The sequence below is a fragment of the Anser anser genome (genome assembly GCF_964211835.1).
Source record: "Anser anser genome assembly, chromosome: 15".
Taxonomy (NCBI): domain Eukaryota; kingdom Metazoa; phylum Chordata; class Aves; order Anseriformes; family Anatidae; genus Anser; species Anser anser.
In genome coordinates, this window is record NC_139736.1 from 10,135,929 (window position 1) to 10,160,112 (window position 24,184).

At 38.5% G+C, this 24,184-nt stretch overlaps 2 protein-coding genes across 11 annotated transcripts in view; both read left to right on the forward strand.

Annotated features, from left to right (window-relative positions):
- The first annotated feature begins 47 nt into the window (after positions 1–47).
- On the forward strand, positions 48–15,323 carry TNFRSF17 (TNF receptor superfamily member 17). Of its 6 annotated transcripts, XM_083800775.1 has the most exons (6): positions 3,137–3,610; positions 4,154–4,262; positions 6,257–6,375; positions 13,141–13,275; positions 13,645–13,776; positions 14,536–15,323. In XM_083800775.1, the coding sequence occupies exons 4-6, from the start codon at positions 13,161–13,163 to the stop codon at positions 14,796–14,798; spliced, it is 510 nt and encodes a 169-aa protein (XP_083656901.1). In that variant the 5' UTR covers positions 3,137–3,610; positions 4,154–4,262; positions 6,257–6,375; positions 13,141–13,160; the 3' UTR covers positions 14,799–15,323. The 6 variants fall into 6 exon arrangements, with proteins under 6 accessions (XP_083656899.1, XP_083656898.1, XP_083656901.1 ...); XM_083800773.1 differs by lacking the exons at positions 3,137–3,610; positions 6,257–6,375 and adding an exon at positions 48–195 and having other exon boundaries at positions 14,536–15,185; XM_083800772.1 differs by lacking the exons at positions 3,137–3,610; positions 6,257–6,375 and adding an exon at positions 2,811–3,023 and having other exon boundaries at positions 14,536–15,185.
- Positions 15,324–16,547: 1,224 nt separating this feature from the next.
- SNX29 (sorting nexin 29) overlaps positions 16,548–24,184 on the forward strand; it is a 140,854-nt gene continuing 133,217 nt past the window's right edge. For all 5 annotated transcript variants that reach the window (XR_014572872.1, XR_014572873.1, XM_083800741.1 and 2 more), the window contains exons 1-3: positions 16,548–16,690; positions 21,624–21,688; positions 22,463–22,515. Coding sequence is in view for 3 of the 5 variants with exons in the window: in XM_083800741.1 (XP_083656867.1) it covers positions 16,684–16,690; positions 21,624–21,688; positions 22,463–22,515 (125 nt within the window). In the remaining 2 variants the exon portion in view is untranslated. The remainder of the gene's footprint in view (positions 16,691–21,623; positions 21,689–22,462; positions 22,516–24,184) is intronic.

The following is a 24,184-nucleotide window of genomic DNA, read 5'->3' on the forward strand; positions in this document are numbered from 1 at the left end:
GCCGCCCGTTCATTTCTACAGGCTCCACCTCCGCTTCCGGGGGGCAGACGGGACATGTAGTCGGCGCCAAGGCCTCAGACTGGCCGAGAACTACCCGTCCCAGCAGGCCCCGCGCCAGCGCTACCTCAGGAGACGCTTGTGGGCCGCCCCGCGGGGCTCTGGGAAATGCAGTTCGCAAAGAAGCAGCGGCGGCAGGTGACGGTTCCGCGCTCCTTCGTGCCCCGTGAGGGGCCCGGGCGGCAGCCGGGCGGGACGGGCGCGGCCCCGCCGGGGCAAGGAGCGTGTCCGCGCCGGGCTGCGGCCTAGCGCGGGGCGTGTGTGCCTGACTGGGTTTCCCCCCCATACCCGGCCCGGGGGCCAGGTGAAGGCGTGCCGGCCGTTACCTGTGGCAAGCTGCCCCTGCCCGCCTCCTGAAAGCCGAGGTTGGGGGTGACAGCGTCGAAACTGCGCAGCTGTTACCTCCGTCTGCCCTCACGTTAAGGTTCCTAACCATGTCTGCTCCCATGCGAGGTGCCTGTGAACGTTGTGCAAAGGTGGCCGTGGGCCGACAGGACGTGTTAAAGGTTAGGAGTTTGACATTTCCACAGCACACCGACTCAGTTATTGGCTATCATGAAAAAAGTCCCATTCAGTTAGGTTCCCCGTGATCTTGCCAAGTACTGAGACCCTCGACTGGTAAGGCTATGAGAACTTCTATTCAGAAACAAAACAAGAAAAAAAACACACAACCTATAAGTTACGTATCTTCGAAGGAGAAGGGAAGGAATAATAGGAAATAATTTGGTTGGTAGGCCGGACATGGCAGTGGCTGTGTTCTGGCTTGGAAGGTTAAATATAGGTGTTCAGAGCTAGCACCTGGGAAAAGGGAGGCTGCTGGAGTGCTCGCAGGCGAGGACTGAGTCACTCACAGCGTTATTTATGTTTGGACGCTTTAGGGCAAGTCACAGAGTTGTTTTGGAAGTAGACGGCCTTAAAACTAAAATATAAAGATCCCCATTCAGTGCAAAATCCAGTGCAGTTTGGGCTGCAGAACTGCAGAAGCTCTCCTGATGTGGCATTTACATGACTTTATGCTGACTGAAGAACTGGACAGTTTCTGGCTGCACATGAGAAGCAACATGTAAGCCCTTGACAAGCAAAGACCCCCCCCCCCCAGATAAACTTTGAAAGAAAAAAAAAATCATGATTATAGACTATACACCTGGTTGGTGAAGGTCTTTCCTTCAATCGCCATTGGCTTAGCATCACCAGGACCTAAAAAATGAGTTTTAAAGACCTTGTGAAAGCTATTGTCTGGTTATTCCCTGGTCTGGTTATTCTAGCTCCTTTCCAGTTTCCAGGCACACATTGTCAGGGCTTCTATTATTCAAAGTTGAATGTAATTAGGAAGATTCTAAATACTACAACAGTAACACGGGTGAGAAGGCTATAGGAGTAAAAGCAGCTAGAATCCTAATGAACACCTCGAGATAGGATTCTCTACTTTTGAAATTCTTTTTTTCTAAATATTAACCTTTGCTTGTTAGGTGACATTTGTTGACCGGTAGGTATCTGCTACATTTCATTTAGTATGGAAACAAGGCTTTTGCATTTTTTTTTCTCCCTATCTGTAAGTCTGATACTAACTTTTGAAAGCATTGCCCAGCTTCAGCAAATTTCAGAAGAGATAAAAGTTAATTAAATTCTTTCAGTTTTTGTGGAAAGAAACAGCTGGATAAAGCAACAAGATTTACATTGGTAATTTCACTGAAGATCAGGCAGAAGTAAAATCCTCTTCCCTAGTGATAACATTTGGAACAAAAAAGGAGCTCGGGAGTTACCACTGTTGAATAATAGATAAAAATCCAGTGGAAACCAAGCTTCGTGAATTCTGCTGACAGAGTAGCTTGCTATTGTACACTTTTCCTGTCGTTAGAAGCATTTAATAGCTCAGGTTTATAGTGACTACAATGCTGCATTGCAAGCTTTTTTTTTTTTTTTTTAATTTGAGCCTTGACAAAGCCTGCAAGTCAGGAAAGGCTTAACTGGAGGCAGGTACTACATTTTCAGAGTAATTAAGGCTTATTTTAAGATTACCAGCACACAGAACATGTAGGCAGCAATTCTTACAAGCACTTTGGCATTCCTTAGAAAGACTTCCTAAATATTTTTGAAATAGAGCTTCGATCTGACAGCTCCCAAAGTTGTGCTACTCCTTCTTCTTTCTTCTTAGCTTTTTTTGTTTTGGGGCACAATTGCATTTTGGTCAGAGGTATGGAAGTATGTATGACCACTGATTTCAGGGGAAAATAATTATGTGTGGTATCCAAGATTCCCTCCTTTCTTGACAGATACTTATTTCCTAGGTACTTGCTAGGATATAAGCAATTAGCCCACAGAATTTCAGAAGATGCCAAATGTCCTTCAGAGTGTACAAACCTGTTTTGCAGGCTGTGTCACACACAGGAATTATGTAAACTCAAACACGAAGTTTTTAACAGGGCTAGTAGTTTGTTTTTCCACTTAGGAACAGCTGGTACTCAAAACAAAACCTAAGTGGAATCACGATAATTTTATTGGCAAAATATCGACTGGAATGTAAATAGTGGTGTTCTGTTGAGGTTTTAAAGCATTACAAAATCTTTCTGGGTTTAAATCTCTCTGCATCACAATGTTTAGAATAAATACACTCTCTCTGCTTTTAATAAATACCAAAAAGCTTTTCTCAGTGAGAACTACCTATATTCGTCACCACCTATTCATCATCAAATCACGGCTGATTTGCATTAGCAAAGCACTGCTTAGAAAATAAGTGATTGGGTCATGTCAGGGTGAACAAGCTGGGACTGGAGGGCAGAGAAACTGCACTCCCCCTCAGTCGCAGTTCTGCCCATCCCTGCACTGCCTTCTAGGTCTTGTCAGACACTTCGCAGAATGAGTTCATCCCATTAATCTACCTAAAGAATGATCTACTATCGTTTTCCTCCTGGGCTACTGAAACGAATCAACTCTTAAGATGTTGCAAATGCCAGAGCTGGTATAAAGTAAGAGTGGGGAACAATACTTCCTTTTTTTAGTGATAGCTATTCATATATTAAACTATCTTGGGTACTTCCCACAAGTTTACCACTAGTTTCTAGCCTGTGATAAGTCAATCCTATAGCAGTGAAATGGAAGTCCTCGTTCATATAAAATTAGGACTAGTATTCTGTACTCCAGTAGAACCTTTCGTCCAAGGTTCTTACAAACACTTTGCACCCTAGCAGACATACCTATACATATCAGTGTTTCAGTTATGTGAACTGAAGGTGAAAAGAAAAATATTTTTCCCTAGACAGCTTCACACAAGTTCACAGCTCCAAACAGTCAACAGCTCACCACCAATATCTAAGCTCATTGAACTCCATAAAGTAACTAAGGTGGGAGAGTAGTTTTAGGGTGCAGGATTATCAGGAAATTGACTCAGCTTGCCTTGAGATCAGATCAATTCCTGAGCTGTTGCAACATGGGGAAAGAAAGTATTTGGCTGAGATTGGGAGGAGCAGGAAAGGAGTAAGACCTCCCTTTCTGGTGTAGCAGCAAGCTGAAATTCAGCTGACGCACTGTGACACCATGCTCCGAAACTTAAAAGGTATTCAAATATGTACTTTAGTTATGCACTTAAATGAGTAGTCTGATATTTAGAATTGCTTTGAAGTCAGATTGAGTCTTTAAGAACAAAGCCAAAAGAACAAGTTATTTACCTGCAAGGAAGAAAAGACAAAAGATGCAAGATAAATTACTAACATTAGAAGAATAACAAAGGAAACAGTGCTCAGCTATGACACTGCCATTATAGAAGCACAGCTCTTCATGTGAAGCACATGTGAAGGAACAATCCCAAAAGGCATTCTATACATTCAATTTAACATTACGTAAAAGAAACAGGTGGGGTTAGATGAGTCCAGACAGTTTTTGTGACAGATACAGATTAAATGAAATTCAGGTGATATACCTCTCTTGAGGGAATACTGCATTATATATATATATATATTTTTTTTTTCTTTTTGGACTAACTTTCATAGTATTCACCAGGCCTGACACAGAACTGAAAATAATGAACTAGTTTAAGTTTGGTTAGGTGCCAGGAAACTATAAAACAATACTTCTAAACTCTGACAATTTCTCTTTTCAGGTAGTCTCTGGAGACGTAGCTGAGAAGTAGAGACACCACATTATGTTTCGGCATGATGGCTTTTTCAAGAGCTGAGTCTATCCTAAGTTCTGCACGTGTTCTCAGAAGCGTAAGTGAATGACAAAGAGGTTTTTATATTTGCACGAGACCATGTATAATCCAGACTGAGATATCTTGACCTGGAAATGTCTTTTCACTGATTTGTTTGCTCTAACCCTGCTATTTAACAAATGCTGTTTCAGAGGCTATTACTCTCCCTCTGCTGGACAGTCACATGATTGCTGTATTTGTGTTTTACATTCAGTCTTTATTTTAAGCTCTCTGACTGGAAGAGATATAAATAAAATTCTTCTTTGGCTTTCCTAATGTGGGAAAGCATAAGCTCTCTTCCATAGTCCAGTTGTAGAATTACTCCAAGCTAACAAATGGGTATCCTCAAAGGAATTCAGCAACTTAACTTTTACATTTTCATTGTGGGTTGGTGAAGAGTGCTTCTGACCTTGACTCCTCTTTCCAAGGCCTCTAATCTAGAGTTAAAGTTTTTCTTTCGGAGCAGTAAAAGCACGTATTGCAGGCTTTATAAGGGATATACAATCAATTGTTTGTACTTCAGAAAGCAAAAGAATTACATAGATCTGTATATAGATATAGATCATAGATCTGTATATAGTATATATCTGTATATATACCAAAATACCACACTATATTTCTTTGTTTCCATGTTCTCATCTCTCAAACACTCCAGATGCTCAGCTCATTATCTTCCAAGATGGTCACGTGTTTCTCACTTTTATATGTGGACACAACATTTCATTCTTTTGCTTGTACATCTCTAGAAATAAAGACTGAAAGGTCTTCTTTTAACAAGAGCCATCCCCCCCCCCCCCCCCCCCTTTTTTTTTTTCTTTCAGGTGACTTTAAATAGAGTTTTCAGCTGAGTGATCTATAGCTTAGCTAGCCTGTTGTTTGGATTTGAAAAATCTTTAAGATGGATGCTAGCTAGTTCCTCATTCAAGGTGCCTCCCTTTGCATGTACAGTCATGGCAGTTTACTCCTTAGGCAGAATTTCTTTTGTGGTTTTGATGCCACAATCCTCCAAACAGATAAATAGTAGGGGGAGATGGTTCAGTTAAGTAATTTTGCTATCGAAACTGTTGTTTATGTATGTTTTTTTGTTTTGCAATCAAAGATCAAAATAAACAAAGATTGGGGTGTTTATAAACCTTATGACAATTGAAAATGTTGTGAATAGCAAAAGGATTACTTAACGTGGAAGGAATGTGCTGAGCAAAGAACACATCCAAGGAAGGGAAGAATGAGATCACTTTAATGATGTATACAGTGACTGAGTTAGGAATTTAAGTGATGGGGAAATCTGTTTTGAAGAAAGGCAGACTGTGTGGTTTTAGAGCCAGGTGTAGGATCAGTGGGAGGAGGTGTCATTTCAGTTAAGATACTGAAGCAGCTGGAAATAAATCCTGTTAAATACGACCCAGATCTGTGTTCAACTGTTCCTATGCTTTCATCTTGTTACTTTGTTAGCAACATTGTGATTAGGAAATTAACCTTCTGCTTCGTCACAGTAATTTTGCTTTCACCCATAAGTTTGTCGGATGTGGCGAGTAAACATTATGAGCACAGTATGTATAAATTCTGTGGAAGTGACAAATTGAAACAGAGCGTATTTTGGCTCCCCTGAGACAAATTTGAGAATCTCGGAGGCTGGGATGCTGACTCGACTGAGCAGCAACGGCAACTTTTAAGTTCCAGGTCCTCAGAAGATTTTCTTCTACTGGTTATAAGCTAGTATTTTTCTAAAATGGAGTTAAATAATGGAGAAAATTTACAATTCTGGTTACCATTGAATAGTCAGGCTTTTAGCTTGATGCAAAGATTTAAAAAAATGCAGAAAAAGCAGTTAGCATTTAAAGTGGGGCTTACAGTCTAACATACATAGATGCACAAGGCAAGTCCCTACTATCAAACAGAGTTCAGCTGTAGCTGATACAGTTTTGCCAGACTGTGTTAGCAAAGAATGTTTTTGTGAGATAATGAAAATGTTCATCTTGGCTCTGAAAATATCCATATAGGTTGTTAATGCAGGGTCCATAGAATGTTGTGTAATCACACCTTTTTTAATGGCATCAACTACCTGACATGCAGAAGCTCAGAGTTACCATATCTGCTGTTGGGTTCTGTAACATTCCTGCATTATACACGTGGTAAGAGTTTTATTGCACTCATGTTTCATACAGAAATTTTATGTGCTGTATCCTGGGAAGTGGGAATAGAAAATAAGTTCCATGTGGGATTTTCATATGCTTCCCCCCCCCTTAATTCTCCAAAATTTCAGTGGAGGGAACATTTTGTCCATTAGCGATCCTGTAAGATTTTAGTTTCAGCAGCGACTAAAGCAAAATGGCATTATTGTTAAGAAAAGAGAACATAATTTGATTTTTAATGCTCTTCTATAGCTCCTTATCATGTTGTTGCAGGAAGTAGTTATTTTGTTATGAAATCTTGAGAATGTAATAGTGAGCTTGTTTCTAGATAGAACTAATTACTCTGGAATTATTATTATATGCCAGTATTTTTATGCCAGAAAATGTCATTTGCATAGGGAATTATTCTGGAATAGGGATAACTAAACCAATTAGAATTTTCCTCCTGTCTCGGGGGAGAGCACATATTGGCAATGTGAGGCCCTACAAGGGAGTTTGAAATAAGTAATTGTTGTTACCTAAACTTGTCCACAGAGACTGAATGGCTAGAAAGTTTGGCTAAACCTATCAGAAGAAACAATCTTGTCAGACTGTAGTGTCTGCTAAGCTCTTCATGTCATTCATGAGTGTTCATGCACATGTATTTTTCTTTTAACTCCGTTAATCCTGTTGGGATTATATCGCTGATTAATTTTATTTATTTATTTTTTTCCATCTGCGAAGTCACTAAAATAGTAGTATGTGGGAGATTATTTTTGCAATACAAAATGTAAGTGCTTACATTAAGAAACAAAGGAAAAACTATGTTCTGTGGAAACTATTGCACCATTATAAAAATGTCACTGGCATTTTAAGAAGTATTAGCTTAATCCAAACTTCCTTGCACATTTATTGTTTTATGCATTGTCCTTAGTAGTTACATAACTATGTTGGCACATGTGGAATATCAGACGAATGAAAAGATCATCTTCCTTCCCCAGAGGGAAAGCCTATTAACACTGCATTTCTTTTCTATGTAGTTCTTCTTTTCTGTAATTTAGCTTCTAGCTAAGGAAGCTTAGAGCATAGTAAAGGATGCAGAAGTTTTCTGACATTTAGTTGACAATGTTTATACTATAGCTATTTTAATTACTGCTTTTAAGGAACATTTCTTCTTTGAGTTGCTGGTTTTTGTTTTTAATCTTTTTTGGAAATACCAGATGTAGCAACAGCAACATCACTCTTTTCAAAGCAGGGGTCTAATTAAAATGTGCTGAACCAAACAGGCAAAATCCACATTTTGCACTGTGCCTGAACAAAATTAAACAATATTGTGCCTAAAAAGAGCATTGTTCTTTGCTGCATGTAAAAGTTGATGAGCACAACGGATCCTTTAACAACCCCTTTCTTTTGTTTATTAACAGTGTGTACCCTATTCCTAGAACAGTTTATCTCCTCCCAGCCATAACGTGTACAATTAGCAGAATATGGATTTCTGAAAATAATTGTTTCAGATGATTTTAATGCTTTTTAAGGAGATAACTGTCTGTAAGACTGCTGTTCCTTGAAGTGCAGAAACTTTTGGGAAGAAAAACTTTTTTTTTTTTTTTTTTGTATGTGCATTCATCTCAGAGATTTTTAGGATTGTTGTGATGAGGCCATTTATGAAGGACTCTTTTCTTTGGACTTTCTTGGTAAATAGCTTTAGAGAACTGGGAGAGGACCAAGCCTGTACTGCCTATACTAAACAACTTGAAAGTGTGTGTTGGTTAGTTGCCTGAGGGGGGGGGGAATTACATATGCTACCCAGAAGAGCTGTATAAGCACAAAATGACCGTTGTAGAAGCAACTCTACAGCCAGAAGAATTCTGCTGTAAGCCTTAGCTAATGTTGTTTGTGAAGGGAATGGAATAGCCCTAGCAGAAAACCCTCTTTTGCTTGTTAAATGCTATGTAATTATGCCAACAGAATTTCTGAAGTACAGCCAGGCAAAGAAGCTGGCAGAAGCATGAAAAGAGAAATCCCAAAGCAGTGTCAAAACAAAGCTTAGTTGTTGAAGTTGTGTGGTACGTAGACCTTGAGCCAATGATTTGAGAGAGGAATTTCAGTCTTTATGTTTTATTACTGACAAAATAGTATTTTTTTTTTGGGTATTCTGTCCAGAATTTTCATTTTATTATTTCAGTGTTGAAACTCATAGGTGTTTTTTTCTTTTTTCTTTCTTTTTTTTTTCAAATTAAATAGTGAAAGATAAAATTCTCCTTACCTATGCTTCAGAATACTGTAGGGTGCAGAGCAGGACTATCCCTTTCACTAACACCAAGACATTTAATCGGTTTAGCTGTATATAATCTACCATGTCTCTGATGACCTGTAGACCTGTCTGGCTAATTAGACATAAATCGGCTTTGTGCCAAAATAGCCTGATTTAGAATATAGCTCATTACATTCGAGTGACAAATTATTTTAAGACTCACGATATTAACAGTTCTGTGTTTCATACAGTAGGTGTATTCAAGTAGAAGGTCAGCAATGTCAGTTTTGGAGGGAGAGGTATTTTACATCATCTGTGCAAAAAAAAAAAAAGCCATTGACAGTAAGTAAAAGCAGACCTACTTCTTATGGACTAGGGAAAGAGAGGAAAATTGAATAGCAAAAATTAAGTAGTTGTGAAGTCTAATACTAGGAAAGAAAGCTTATTTTAGTAGGTTCTGTGAACCAGAAGACTGTTATTGGAGACAGACTATCAACTACACAAGATTTCATCTTGGAAAGAATCCTCACCTCAATTTGTGATATATGTGATTTGAGCCTTGTGTTTTCCATTTCTCTTCTACCACAGGTGGGGAGAGTTTAGGTTATTAGTGCACTGGGTTTGTTGGCACTGATGAAATAACCAATTAAGACGTACAGCAACCATTTAGGAAAGTACCATTTCTGTGCAGGAGGAAACTACAGGAGCTCTTCAAGGATTGATGTAGGGACTAATTTAATGTTTTGATTAATGATAGCACAAGAAATAGGAATAGGTTCATGAAGTTTGTGAACTAATTTTGAAAGCATTATCAACACGAGAACTGCAGATACTATATTAAAAGGAGTATATGTCCTTTAGGATTGAACAGAAACAGGATGAAAGTTATTGGCTTAGAATGCGACGTTTTTCACTTAAGGAATGGAAACTTGCATCACAAGTTGGGAACTCATTGGTTAAAATTGGAAATGAGAGAAGATGTACATGAGGTACAGTGAATGATCAACATATAACTTTTGGGGCACGAACATGACATGATTATAGAAAAAAGGAAAATGCAGTCTTGTGTATACCAAGAGAGATTTCTGTAAGAAATTGCAGTGTCTGGGTGCCACCATGCAAGACTCAAATACTGAATATTTCATGCAATTCTGATTATCCATGTTCATGACGTGCATTCAGACAGATTCAAAGAAAAGTGAAATACAGATGTAATGAAGTATTATATGAAAATGGATTAGGTGAGCTTTTTGTGCTACAAAGGAAGCAAAAAGAAGAAATGCTGCTGTTCTTTAGAGATAGAAAAGAGTGAAAAGAGAAGTTACTATAAAGAAATACAGTGATACAGTAATGAAGGAGAATAAACTGGTCAACAGATAATGGAAATCACTCTTGTTTGTTTGTTTGTTTTTTAACTGTGGAAATAATGACATTTGGAATGGTCTTTCTGGTAAGTTTATTGTCCTCTAATGGGGATGCATATGGGGGAAGATTCTGCTTCTTCTCAGTAGAATCACTCTTCCATTCAAAAAGATTCTGAAGAAGACAAATGGCACGTAAAGGTGTTCTGTTTAGCAGTACCCAGCACTAGCAAGCAAGTTTCAAGGATCCTTTCTCCATGCTAACAACGCTGTATTGTTAAGGAGTTTATCAATTATCATTGTTCAAACATAACAGTACTATTTGTGTTGCCTACTTGGGATTTTTACATGCTATTTAACAACAGCATTTTGTCATCTCTCAGCAAAATACTCCCCACTGTCAATCTGAACATCTTTCTCTTCTTTGAGAAACTTCAAATCAATATGAAAATGCTGTGAACCTACATATTTAGCAAAACTACTTTGTTGAAGAAAGCTAGTATTTGAAATTAACGTACTTACACAATTTATTCAAAGTAATACTTGAAATTAACGTGCTTATATAATTTAGTCAAAGGTCAAGACAACAACAACAAAAAAGCCAATGTTATTGCTGTACTTAAAAATGAGGCAAGAAAACTGTAAAAAACAGCCAAAACAGAGAGAATCCCCCCATATCCCTAGTACACCTGAGGGGAAAAAAAAAAGCATGAAACTGATTAAAGAACCGGTTCATTCATCTGTTGTGGTGCACATGTGATTTCCATAGTCCACTAAAATAATGTTAAAAACTTTCAGCAGCTGTGATATAATTAGCATTTTTTTTGTAATTTGAGAGCTGTAGATTTCATGAGGAATTTTACTATAGTAAAGACTGTAGGATATGATCCTACAGATATAGTATTGTGTGGCAGCCAGCTGCAGAAAACAATAGAATTAGGCAGCTGATTCCTCTCTAAAATAATAAGGTCTCAGTACAAGTTGTATACATGAATATAAAAATACAACAACAATGGGAAGTTGTTGGAAAATATTCTATAAAATTAGAGAGCACTTCACTGAAGCCAATGGGATTATATTGATAGATTAAAGCATTGGAACCAGCTTTCCTGAAATTACAGTCTATCCTGAAATTCATTCATCACACTTTGGAATACCATGAAGATACCTTCATGAACATCTGCCTTCTTCAGAGCACGGTTGACCATGTGATTGTCTTCTCCATGACTAAAAAGGTTAAGCATCACCTTCAAAGCAAAAACTTCAATCGCTCTATGGATAAGCTACCAAGTGGTGCTCCATCAGAACTAGGAATGATACTCTAGTGCTAACCTAGGCTTCCTCCCCTAGAGTGTGAATGTATGAAGCAAGAATTAGATCAGAACCAGTTTATGACTCTAGCGCCAGCACTGACTTCACAGTGACATTTTCAGCGTCATTCACAGTCTGTATCAATGTTTTCTTTCAGCACACCTAAATCAGATTTTGTCAATTCATGTGTAGTTACTATTAATCTTGAATAGACAGAAAAGCCTGTAATAGCCTACAGCTGTGCACCTGGCCTATAGGAAAAAAAGTGAAGAAGCTACAACAACCTATTAAATCTGCTAGAGACTAGAATACAGATTGCTTTATTAGACTATTTTACTAAGAACAGCTTTTGCATTCCCACATGGTGAATTTCCTGGGAAAATTTCTCAAACATAGTAATGTGGTATGAAATTATGATTCCTTATGCAGTATTTTTCTCTTCCCTTTCTGTAGTCAAAAAAGCAATTAACTTAATCATATCAAGGAGAAACTTAACTATAAATAAGCCTGTAATTCTAATCAATTTTCAGCAGTGATACTGGATTGAAGCAGTTATTGCAGCTTGCTAGATGACTAACTTTGTGCTTAAAAGGAATTCTATTAGACAAAACGTCCATGCTGAAGTAGGATGTGTAAATTATCTTAATTGTAGAGGTCTACTGGCAAGGCTCTTAATTCATGGGAGGAGACCAAATATTATTTTCAGAAATGTTACATTCCCTGCATGTATACAGATAAATCTACAGATGCTCAGTGTACCCCATCACCTGGCTGGGAGGGAGATGTTGTGTATGCTCTGTCACAAGAATGAAATCTATGGCTCACCTATTTCACCGTGCTGGGTACCACAGTTTTAGAACAGCATAGGTTCTGCATTACATTTAAAAATAAATAAACAGGTAATATTTTAGATAAAAAATATCAAATGTTCATTAGGTCTTCTTTACTCATATAAGCATGGTTATAAGCAAAAAGAAAAAACAAAAGAAAGAACCCCCCCAGAAAACAGCCAGTTGAAAATCCAAAAGTGAACCAAGCAAAACAAGTCATCCAAAACCTAATAGACTAGATAAATGAGGCTACTTTGGAATTCAGGAGCAACATGCCAGTAACTAAACCTCCATATTTTGTCTATCCATTCTAGTCGAAGGTCTTAGATGTATTTGGTACAATACAATGTTGTTGTTGAACTTTTAGAGTATCTTAGTTAGAAAACCATTTACAAAAAGTAATTCTCTCATCATCTGTGTATTCTAAATATTATTGTACATACAGAGAAACAAGTACAAAGGAAGTTGTCTGAAGTTGTAGAATGACTCAGTGGCACACCTAGAAACTGGATTGTTCATATCTTGTTACTGCTGTGCCTTCTGCCTCTATTTTTTCATCTCATTCCCTTTGGACAGGGACAGAAGAACAAAACATAAACATCTCATAGTCTGCAAATTACAGGAAAACACTTACTGCAGCCTATCACCTTGAAAAAAAACACGAAATTCTAAAACCAAGAAAAATTATTGTGAGGTTCTGTTTGGAGATCCTCTTGCTTTTCTACAGCTTGTAAAGTTTAGCACCTGCTCAAGAAATGTCTTCTATAAATAACCATTTTCTGTTTCAGACAGAATTTACATTGAAAATTATCTTGGTGCAGCTGTTCGTTTTTTTCCTACAATTGTGATTTGCCAAAAAGGAATATTAATTTCTTGGGGGCCTCAGAGTTGAACCCTTTTGACATGATGCTGTGTAGTAGAGCTGTGATCGAAGTCTGTTGCTGCTAACAGTTCTTAGAACTGCTAAAACGGAGACTTGAAAAGCCCTTTGTAGATGGTCCTCACTCTTACCATTTCTGTGGCTTTTCAGTTCCGTAATTACTGACCCTGATGGCACGCTGCCCTAAAAATGAATACTTTGATAATCTGGTGCTCTCTTGTAAGCCTTGTCATCTTCGATGTTCTGGTATGCCACCACCTTCATGTGAAAACTACTGTGATAAGAGTAAGTAGTTTTTCTGCAGTACTTTGTAGCTATGCTGGGCATTTTCATGTTGTATTTTACATAGATTCATATACATACAAACTTAAAAGAGATAATCTAAAACCTGGAAGATGTTTATCAGAATAATATATAGGCTCAACAGTATTAAAGAAATGTACAGGATATCAATATATACATATTTCAGTACTGTATGAGTATGTTTGAGTGTGTTAAGAGTAAACTGTTAAAGCTCTCTAGCTTTACTTATGCTGTCACTTAAAAGAAATAGCTGTTGCTCCTTTGATATAGAAGTTTTATGTATTGGGCACGTGTTTACTGTACATTGGTTATTGCTTACAATGAATTTAATGCATTTCTTTATTTCATAAGGTACTGATTCAGGTGGAGTTCTTTGGATTTGTTTGGGCTTTGGAGTAATTTTAATGCTCACTTTATTCACATTAATGGTCTTATTTAAGTGGAAGCGCCTAAAGCAACTAAAAGAAAAACTGAAAAACACAGGTGAATAAATATGATTCTTTATCAAATAATTAAGTTGTTCTACTTTCTAGCTACTCTTATAACCTAAACACATTACATATAACATATTCCAGATTCTGATAACTGTCTGTGGATTGTTTCTTATTTCTCAGATAGTCTTAATGAAGTTATTAAAGTTATTAGGGAGTAAAATATCCAGATGGTGACTTGTAAAAGGAGCAATCTCTGTTTGTTAGTTCTAGATCATGTCACGACTGTATTTGCTTACTTATGTATACCTGGCTTAATTGCTGGTGTTTGAGAAATCACTTAGGAACCTTAAATAGCAAATGATTGTTTTAATGGCTTCATTCTCCTCCTATTGAATAGAAAGGTAGAGGATACACATTTAATATTGGCATTCCATCTTAGAAGAAATTAAATAATGTTACTTAATTTTCTGGCTTGTGAGAAGTGTATGTGGTATATTTTGGGAAAGTGGGAAAATTTTGTAAAATGTAAAAATAATTCACACTGGTATTTGTGGAAAGTTCAGCCAATAAATAATTGATTAGAAAATATGTATTTGGTAACTTGAATGCTTATCCTGAAATATAGGGGGGACATTGTCATAGAACAAAAGATTATTGTTTATAACTGCATCTTACAACTTTCCCTGCATCTTAAAACTTTCACTAAGGCTAGGAATACAGGTGGAACATAAAGAAACTTGGATCCTTAATAACTGTATGTCTGGTATAGCATGATGTATGTACTAAATTAACTTTTGTATAATTACAGGCTCTTCTGTGGAGCTGAATGATGTTCTCAAGGCTAATACAGAAAGCACTGTGCAGACAGATGGAATTAGACACTCACTTCAAAGTGAAACATTAATGTATTCAGTGGAGGAATGCACTTGTAGTGACTGTGGCTTGGTAAAACCTCAGACTGGCTGTGAAACTTCATTTCCATTACCAGCTACGGAAGAAGGAGCTACTGTTCTAGTTACAACAAAATCCTTTGATTATTGCAACTATATTCTGGGTGCTGCGTGTCTATGAGAGAAGTAGTAAATTTTTACTGCATAATAATAATTCAGTTATTCGAGTATAGCTATTAATCTTCATAGTTAGAGTTAGTGGGGAAGGCTAGTACATCTTCCTTTTAGACCCTGCATCAAACTTTCATTTATATTGTCATATTATTTTTAATTCTTTGGTCAAATTTTTTTACATTATTCTCAAATACCAAAATAGTGACTGGAATTTTTAAATTCTGAAAGTCCCTATGTACAATGGCTCTTTCAGTACTTTGAGATTGTATCTACTTACACCAGATATATGCAAACTCATCAATAAACAATCTTGCAATTATATGTTTCATGATAAATTCAGATCTTACGCTGAAAATTGCTTGAGGCAGAAATGAAGATCTACATAGCATCCCCAGCATTGCAAAGAATAATTTCAAATAGCCTCTGTGATGCTTGAAATAGGAATGTTCCAATGATGAGTACCTTTGCTGAGTACAGAGTCCCTCCTAGCTCAGATAGGATCTCAGGGTCACATGAAAGGGGGTTGCGGTGCTGTGGAGTACCACACATATAATCCTGATGGTGGACATGGTGGACAATATCCTTTAAATGCCAATTTTTTTTTTCAGACTGTCTTATAAAGATTTCTTTTTACATAGTTTTTTTTTTTAATTTGTTATTTGGACAGGTACTGCTGATTAGGTACTGTCATGGTAGGCTATCGTGTGGCCTGAAACTAGGAATATACTTGTGTCACCTTGCCTCCCAAGTGTCATTTTCCTAATATTAGGCCAGTGTTATTCTTGGACAACTGCAACAACAACAATCCTTTTGTATGTAGCTAACTTTCCATCTAAGGTTCTTGCATGAAGGATAAATTATAAGCTTGTAAGACTAGTGAATTGCACAAACACTATGAACGATCCATATTACAGCATCTTTGTGGCTGACCACAGTCAGTTTGGATCAGTTAGGAGTTAGCTGTGCAGGTCTCCCACATGCAGCCAAGAACTCGGAAGAAGGCCTACAGGACTATTACAGTTTTTATTATTGCTGTACCTAGGAAGTCTTGAAAAAAAAGGTTGTGATCTGCTGCTCCACACAGTGTGGAGCAACTTAGAACATAGAATCATTAAGGTTGGAAAAGACCTTCAAAATCATCTGGTCCAACTGTCTTCCTACTACCACTATCACCCACTGCACCATGTCCCCGAGCACCACGTCCAGCCTTTCCCTGAACACCCCCAGGGATGGTGACTCCACCACCTCCCTGGGCAACCCATCCTAATGCCTGACTGCTCTTTCTGAGAAGAAATGTCTCCTGATTTCCAACTTAAACCTCCCCTGGCGCAACTTGAGGCCATTTCCTCTAGTCAACTTGTGGTAAATACAACACTGCATACTGATTTTTTATTTTTTTGGTTGGTCCGTTGGGGACCCAGGAGCTGGACTTGGCAATCCTTGCGGTTCCACGATCCTCTGATTTACACAGGGGGTAAACACAAATCAGCGAGATAAAGCCTTAAAACGAATCCACAAACGTTCAGAAAAGCCTCAAATCAGCTCTGACAGTTGTTCTGGAAGGAGGTTTCAAACTCCCTGGACCGCTTTTGGAACGCGATCGCGCCCCGAACCGCCGCTGCTGCCTCGCCTCCCTCAGTGCTCCCTCAGAGCCCCCTCAGCCGCGGGGCTGCTGCCTCACGGCGCTCGGGGCCGGGCGGGCCCTGGGGGCGCTGAGGGCCCTGCTCTGCAAGCGACAGCCGCTACGGAGCCATCGTTTATCCACGCCGTGTTTATCTTCCGGAGCGGCTGGGGGGCGGCTTTCCGGGGTGGAGCGTGTGCCGGGACCGGCCCGGCTCCGGGCAGTGAGGGAGCGGCTGCGGCTCAGGGAGGTGGCGAGCCCAGCGGGCACCATGAGCGGTGAGTGAGGGGGCTCCGGCCGGTTCTGGGGGGGCTGCTGGGGCTGAGGTGGCCCTGGGGGTCCCCTGAACGGCGCCGAGGTCCCCTGAAAGGCCCCTTCCCGGCCGTGCTCCCCCGCGGCGGGAGCGGGGAGCTTCGGTCCCTGGTAAGGGTCCCCTCACGTCCCCCTCACCGTGCCCCGCTGCTGCTCCGGCCCCCTCAGGGGTGTTTTATCTCGGCAGGACTCAGGGATGTTCTGAGGAAATAAACGGCCAAAAGTAAATTGAAGCAACCCCCCAAAAAATAAAGACTTTCTAACGTGCAGTTGGTGAGCCCTGGCGGGGTGACTGGGGTGCAGGCACTGGGCTGACAGTCCATTCTGACAGACAGCAGGTTTGTGCTGTAAATATGATAGCATCAGTGGCACTTAGTATGTCTTGAAGCACATTGATAAGTTTTTTTTTTTCCTTTTTTTTCCCCCCCCAAGAAGGGGAGGTGCTTTAGAAAATACTTTTCATGGCTCTGTTTCTACATCTTCAGTGATGGATGTCATCTCCAACCCTGAGCGTCATCTGCACTGAGAATTGGATCATAGCTTTTTCTTCCATTCTGATTTGAGGCATAGTGAGATTGTTTCCCAAAGATGCTAAGAAAAAAAATTGAAGTGCCAACTGAATTACTTAAACATTATATTTTTTAGGAAATAGCAGCCATTTCTGAAAATGAAACCAAAAATGAAAACAGCTGTATTTTTCTCTGTTTTGTTCTCACCTTTGTGGTAAGAAGAAAACGAAATACTACAGAAGAGATGAAGAAAAAAGAGATTGTTGTGGGGAAAATTGTAAATTAGCGTTGCGAAAAATGCAAGTAGCAGTCAAATCTCTCAAACCATGGAAGAAGAAAGTTCCTTGAACGTTTCACGTCTTAAAACTGTAGACTAGATCCTAATTCTGAAGTTCTCGAGAGTCAGTATTTTCATATGGAAAACCTCAGCCCTTCAATGATGAGTTCAGGCTGGGAGTGGCCTTGTGCAAATCAGTGCCTAAGTCTGGCTAGGTGACTTGGGAGCTCCATTTCAGTTCAGTTTTGTGACTCAAAGGCAAGGTGGCACCTCTTGTGGCATAAAGAAAGCCTCATAGTGTAGTTATTGAAAAAAATACAGAATTAAGGGGAGAGAAAATATTTAATTGCCTAAAAATAATGATGTCTGATGTGACATTAGGGCTAGTAGTCCAAGTGCTTGGCTAACCTACGTGTATGTAGCCCTTGCCAAGACCTATGTGAATTTTCTACCACTTAACACCATGGTCTATACTTATTTCCCTCCCCAATTTTAGACCTGAAAATTAAAAGGATTGCTCCTAAAATATAGGTATAAGACCTCTTTCCTTAATGGCCATTATCTATTTATAACATACATATTTTTTAGCTACGGTGTATTTCTAGTGGATGTGAAGGCAACTTCCTGTTGATTTCAGTATTTCTTAATAACACCTATTAATTACGTACAACTGTTTTATTGGACAGTGTTGAAAAAACTAAACTTTCAAGGGAAGTTACACAGGGGTAGTAGAGTTATATACTTGTCAAAAATCAGGGATGTTGTCAGTTTTATGACAGCTTTGCACAAAAAACAAGGCTAATTCAGTATGAGGCAGTGGAATCATAATAGTATAGTACTACAAGGTAGTATGTAAATCAGGCCTGGGGTTGTTTTTGGCTTGTATCCTCAGAACGTATTAGAGCAAGCAAAAGCAGTTACAGGCTGAAATTTTACATTTAAGACTTCAAGAAGTATGTGAGAGCATCCTGAGTCTCTTTTTTTTTTAAACCATACGGGGATGAAGACAACCGTACTCGTAAAGAATTGGATGGAAATCCTGTTTTCCTGTACTTGCGTAGTGAATTTCTTCTGCTGTATGTGTGGATATTTCTGTCACAGCATGGAGAGAAGTTTATTTTGAAAACAGGAAAACATGACCATCAACAGCGAAGAATGGCAGGGTTACAAAGGCAGGTGCAGGACTTGAGGCTCTTTTTAACTTTTTGACTGAACAGTTGGAGATAGGAGGAGGCTCTTGTTTTTGCTATTTTATACTTATGTTTTCACAATTATTTCTAGACATATGTATGAACTTCCTTTTTTATTGTGTTAGTCTAAATATAGCCTTCTGAGTAATGCTGTTTTTTTGCATTATATGTTTTGTATTTCTTTGTGTGTTATTGGAGGTTTTACTGCTCTTCTCAATCAGTAGAAGAGTATTTTGCTCAGTTTGTGATAGGCTGTTATTCTTTAAATTAACTAGAGTTGATCACACTCAGCTGGTACTTTTTGCATGTGAATATATGTATATTTGTTTGAAGACTGTTTAGAAAATCATGAAGACTGCAAAAGAGATAAATCTGTAATAGAGTTGGTAGAGGTTTGCTTTTATGTTCCATCTAATTGAGACAAAGATAACTTCTAAAAATTGTGTACCTGTTACAAATATTGTTAGAGTACGACATTTTCTAGGCTTATTGCAAAGAAGAAAACCTATCCTATGCTTGGACAGGAAAAAAAGCAATCTTAATGTTTCAATTTCTAAGAAAAAAAGGCTTTGTGAATATTATTTTTCATCTACCAATGAACTTTGTGTTAAACAGAGCAATAGTTGAGTTCTGCAGGCTTGCATTGAGCAGCAGCCTCAGCCAGCCTTCTATATGGACATTCAGCGGCCTACTAACCCTGTTAACGGTGAAGGTGATCTGAACTAGCTATGGAAATCATTAGTCATAATCACGTTCAGTCATAATTGTTATTAGCCCAAATTTAAGTACAATAAGGACAAAATAGACGTTGTACTGCACTCTGTGTAAATTTAAGGCTGTTTGATATCATGTTCTTTAGTCTTCTGGAACATTAATTAGCACAGTGATCATCTTCTGTGGGTTTTCTGTATTCTATGTTCAGAGTCTAGTATCTAGTTACAAACCATTTCCATGTTATCAAATAGATACAAAGGTGCCAAAGAGATTGTATTCCACGTGCAATCCAGTTTTTAAATTTCAAACTTAACCCACATAATTAATATTTTCATTTGAAAGATGTTTTTTGGATTGGGGACTTATTAATTACATGCATTTGTTTAGAAGTAGTCTCAAACTTCATGTAAAGAGCAATGTCGCGTTACGCCCGTTCTCCCAGGTGCACGGATAGCATAAGACTGTAGAAGGAAGGAGTTTGAAACAGTGTGGAGTATCTTCAGGTTTGTGTATGTTTGATGTTGCTGTTTATAAAGGGTTGTGTTAAAAGTTGGGATTTAATCATTTTCTTTGTTTTACAGTTCTGGGATTTGTTATAAGGCAGTAGATGCATAGGGGTGTGTCTCTAGGCGATGTGTGCATGATAAGAACGCTGAGCATGATTTTTTAAGACTGATTTCTGAAGTAGCACACAATAGAGTAGTAAGGTTTATATGAATTGAGTGTTCTCTTCATAATGACATAACTGTTTGGAAGTTAGAACCTACTTAGTGCAGGGTTTGTTTCTGGTGTCCCGTGCTAGTGTTGGGCGTTGTGTATGTTTTCAGCTGTTTGTGCACATTGGAGTATTTGAGTAACAGAACCAAACCTCACATGTCACATGTCTGCACAGTTTGAGTCAGAGTTCAGAATCGGAAGTGTAATTTCTTGAGAATTCCCTGTAATCAGACAAATAAGCCTTGTGAAGCTTAGCACCTAAATCATACATATTTCCTCTTGTTTTCTTTATTCAGGCATCATGTGTATTACAGATTCACCCCCCCCCCCCCCCCCCCCCGCCCCGCTCCTAGCCCCATGCTTAAGTTGCAACAAAGAGTAATTTCAGTAGGACAAATTCTTTGCCCTCTTGCTGGGATAGAAGAGAGCCCCTGTGAAGGTAGGGAATCCTGGGGCTGGCACCTGGCAGTGCTGGCCAGCAAGAGGTGGAGTCGCGTATGTTTGATATCCCTCTTTACTAGAGGTCTTATTGTGTGCTGTTTGATTTTCAGTATCTGGAGAAACTTGCTGAGTTTTGGTAATTGGCTTTCAGTCTGTGCATATATTAATTGAATGTCCTTTGGGAGAAAAAGGAGAATAGGACGACTTTAACTACAGGCAGGTCAGAGATGTTTTTGAGGGATGTTTTGAGCCCAAGCTCGGAATAAGAAATGGTAGACATAATGTAGGTTAATTAAACAACAAATTTTGTACATATTCACATGAGTTTATGAAGCGTGTTTAGACAAGCAAAGTATGGTATTTGTTGTCATGTTGTGTGGTTGCTTGTGCAGTCACAAACTATGTATTACAGGTTTTAATCTGGCAGAAGGCTGTGCTGGTAGCTAAATTTTAAGGGCTTTATCGTAATAATAGTTCTCCATTCACCGAACTTAAAACTCTTTCTACAGTAAGGTTGCTTGGCAGTAACAGGGTATTCTTGCTGTCTCTTTCCCATTTTCTATTCTTTTCTTGTGCTGTGATGATATACTACACCGGTAGTTGTCCCAGTATGAGAATTTATGGGGTTGCAGGGTGAGCTGCATCATACACCTAATCCAACCAAAAAAAAATCTTAAACTAGGTCAGTTCCAGCCTTGCAATATGGCCCCACAGGTGGTTGTGCTAAGAAGGTAGGAGCAAGCTGTGCTGCCTGCACACAATTAAATTATTTTTGATATTGCTGCAGTATACCTTGTATCATGAAACCGCTCTTACTAAAAATAAGACTTCAGATTGTTTTTCAAACAGTATTCCTGCATATTAGAGAGAGACTACTTGAAACATCAAAATACAGGCTTATACCACATCATTTTACTTAGAGAAAATACATTAATAAATTTAATGGAATAACTGGCAAATGAGGAAAGTTTTTCACAACACTGATGTTGACTTCAATCTACTTTTCTCCAAACAGTGTTTACTTAATAATATAACTTTGTTGATTTTTCAGTTTCACAGAACAATGACACTAAAAGACAGTTTCTTCTAGAACGGTTACTGGATGCAGTTAAACAGGTGAGAAATCCAATTAATATTTCTACAGTATACATACTGTTTTGTCAGTACTGGCAGGCTCTGTCTGTCTGTCTTTCTGTCTTCTTACCAGATAAACAAGAAATCTTGTCTTGCATACAGTACTACTGAGTTTGTGTATCTGCTAGCAAATGAGTATTATGCAGTGCTTGTTTAAAATTCTTGCATAGACAAATTATATTTGCAATACTTATTCTATGTCTGAGTTAAATAGTAGTATCCTGCAAAGCTAAATTGGATAACGTTACAGTAGCAGCTTTTTTTCTTCACACTAGGATTTTAATGAATGGGTTAAAATACAGTAAAGATGAGATTGATTTTTGTATCAACGTGAAGTTTAGCAAGTAGAATTTCATAGATTTTACTCAGTTTAAGAGAGCTTGTGAGCTAAAAGAATGCCTCAAAAGTTAGACAACCATATGTTTTATAGAGTTGGATTCTTCTTTAATTGTAGCACTGAGCCAAGTAGGATTCACTGTTTGTTTTTGTAGGTATACATTTAAAACTCAAAAGTAATATTTTCTTTTCCACTGGGAAGTGGAGGTGTGTTGTTCTGGCTAGCAAGAATTATGTGAACTGCAGGAGTAGTCTGTTAGTGGAGCATGATGATAAAAAGCACTTCTTGGTTGCAGGTTGTATTTGCCAATACTCTCTTTTGCACTTTATTTTGTTTCCTTTTTGATTCTTAAATGGACGTATTTCAGCATATTGAGTGTCCTAGTGTAACAAAAACTTCTTAAAATCTATTTATTTCAGTGTCAAATACGATTTGGAGGAAGAAAAGAAATTGCTTCAGATTCTGATAGCAGGTAAAGTAGTCTAAGAAACTGTTAATATGTTTAGATTATGTATCATAATGACCTAAACCAGAGGGCACAAAAAACTTGATACAAAAAAAAAGACCAAAGCACCACAAAACAAACAAAAACACAAAATAAAAACCACTGTTCCTTTTGTTTATGTAAACACTAACCCAGGACTCTGAATTTTTCATCTTGTTACGTGAATTTGACAGTTTAACAAAGAGGATTCTTCAATATGAAGTTACAAATGTTTAAGTGGCTGTAGAGTTAATGACAAAGCATTGAATTCTTAGGCTTGAACATGAGACTAGTAGGGGCTATTTTCTCTGAAAACTCTCCTAAAATGATTGTGTCTGTTACCTTATATGACTCTCTTTGGTGTAGCTTGATGCTTAAGTGTCAAGTGTGTTTAACACATACTCATAAAGAAAATTTTCATTCCTTTTTTTCCTTATTCCTGACACATTTAAACCTGTTTTCCTTCATTTTCTGTATGACAGGTTGTTTCTTTTTATTACTGCAAGTCAAAAAAGTGTCATTTAATTCCTGTTAGTTGCATCTGTTGTTGGATATGGCTTATTGGTTTCAAAGGTTTTTAAGAAAACTGGCAGACAAGAATTGCAGTGTTTCTGTATCATGTTTTCTCAGAATCTGACCTATCAAAGAATCTCAAATAAAACTGCAGGATTAAATGCAGTTGTTTATTTTCCCCTTTTTAATGTCCTGTAAGTTTGACTCTGGATAATTAACTTTCCCAAAATGCACTGACCACTTACGAATTATGTATAAAAATCTTTCTTTCCAGTCTCCTCCCAGTGCAGTCTTTAAGAACATGTCTAAGGATGTGGTTTCATTGCTTCTGGAAAGCCAGCAAAACAGTTATTTGCTGCTAAAGGGGTGGGGAGGCTTCATGTATCTGTAGCCTTTCAATATACAAAGGGAGCTTGTAAGAAAGATGCAGAATGACTTTTTACCAGGGCTTGTAGTGTGACAGGACAAGGGGCAATGTTCTTAAACTAAAAGAGAGGAGATTTAGATTGGATATGAGGAAGGAATTTTTTGCAATGAGCTTGGTGAAACACTGGAACAGGTTGCCCAGAGAAGTTGTGGATGCCCCATCGTCGGAAGCATTCAAAGTCAGGTTGGATGGGGTTTGGCAACTTCATCTTGCCAAAGATGTCCCTGCCCACAGCAGGGTGGTTGGGCAGAGTGATCTTTAAGGGTCCCTTCCAACCCAAAGCATTCTGTGATATGCCCTTAATGTTCCTGACTTCAGTACTAGTCACTTGCACCACCTTTTTAAGTGCCTGATCATCCAGTCCCCTCCGAATTAATTTAATAGAAGTAGTAGTAATGCAAAAGGGTAACTTGCTGCCATTCAAGTGAGTTTAAACCAGTTCAGTAAAATATCTGGTGAATGTTAGAGTTGGTGCAAGGAAGGGAAGATCGTGCAGCTGAAAGCAATGGGGAATGATAAAGAGGAGGAAGAAGCAACAAGAGATGAGAGGAGCATCTTTTGGGATGCTTTTTCTTTCATCTTTTTCACCTTTCGGGAGCAGCTTGTAAATGCAACTGTAATGAAACTCCAGGGTAATGCTACTCCATGGCAGCTTAATCGTGCCTGACTTGTGGGTACTACTGTCATCCTGTCCTCTCCCTAGCTGTTTTGGCCTAC

Coding starts and splice junctions, on each gene's coding strand:
- TNFRSF17 (XM_083800773.1), top strand. CDS start 13,161: ATGGCACGCTGCCCTAAAAATGAATACTTTGATAATCTGGTGCTCTCT. Junction 13,276..13,644: donor TGAAAACTACTGTGATAAGA/GTAAGTAGTTTT, acceptor TTATTTCATAAG/GTACTGATTCAGGTGGAGTT. Junction 13,777..14,535: donor AGAAAAACTGAAAAACACAG/GTGAATAAATAT, acceptor GTATAATTACAG/GCTCTTCTGTGGAGCTGAAT.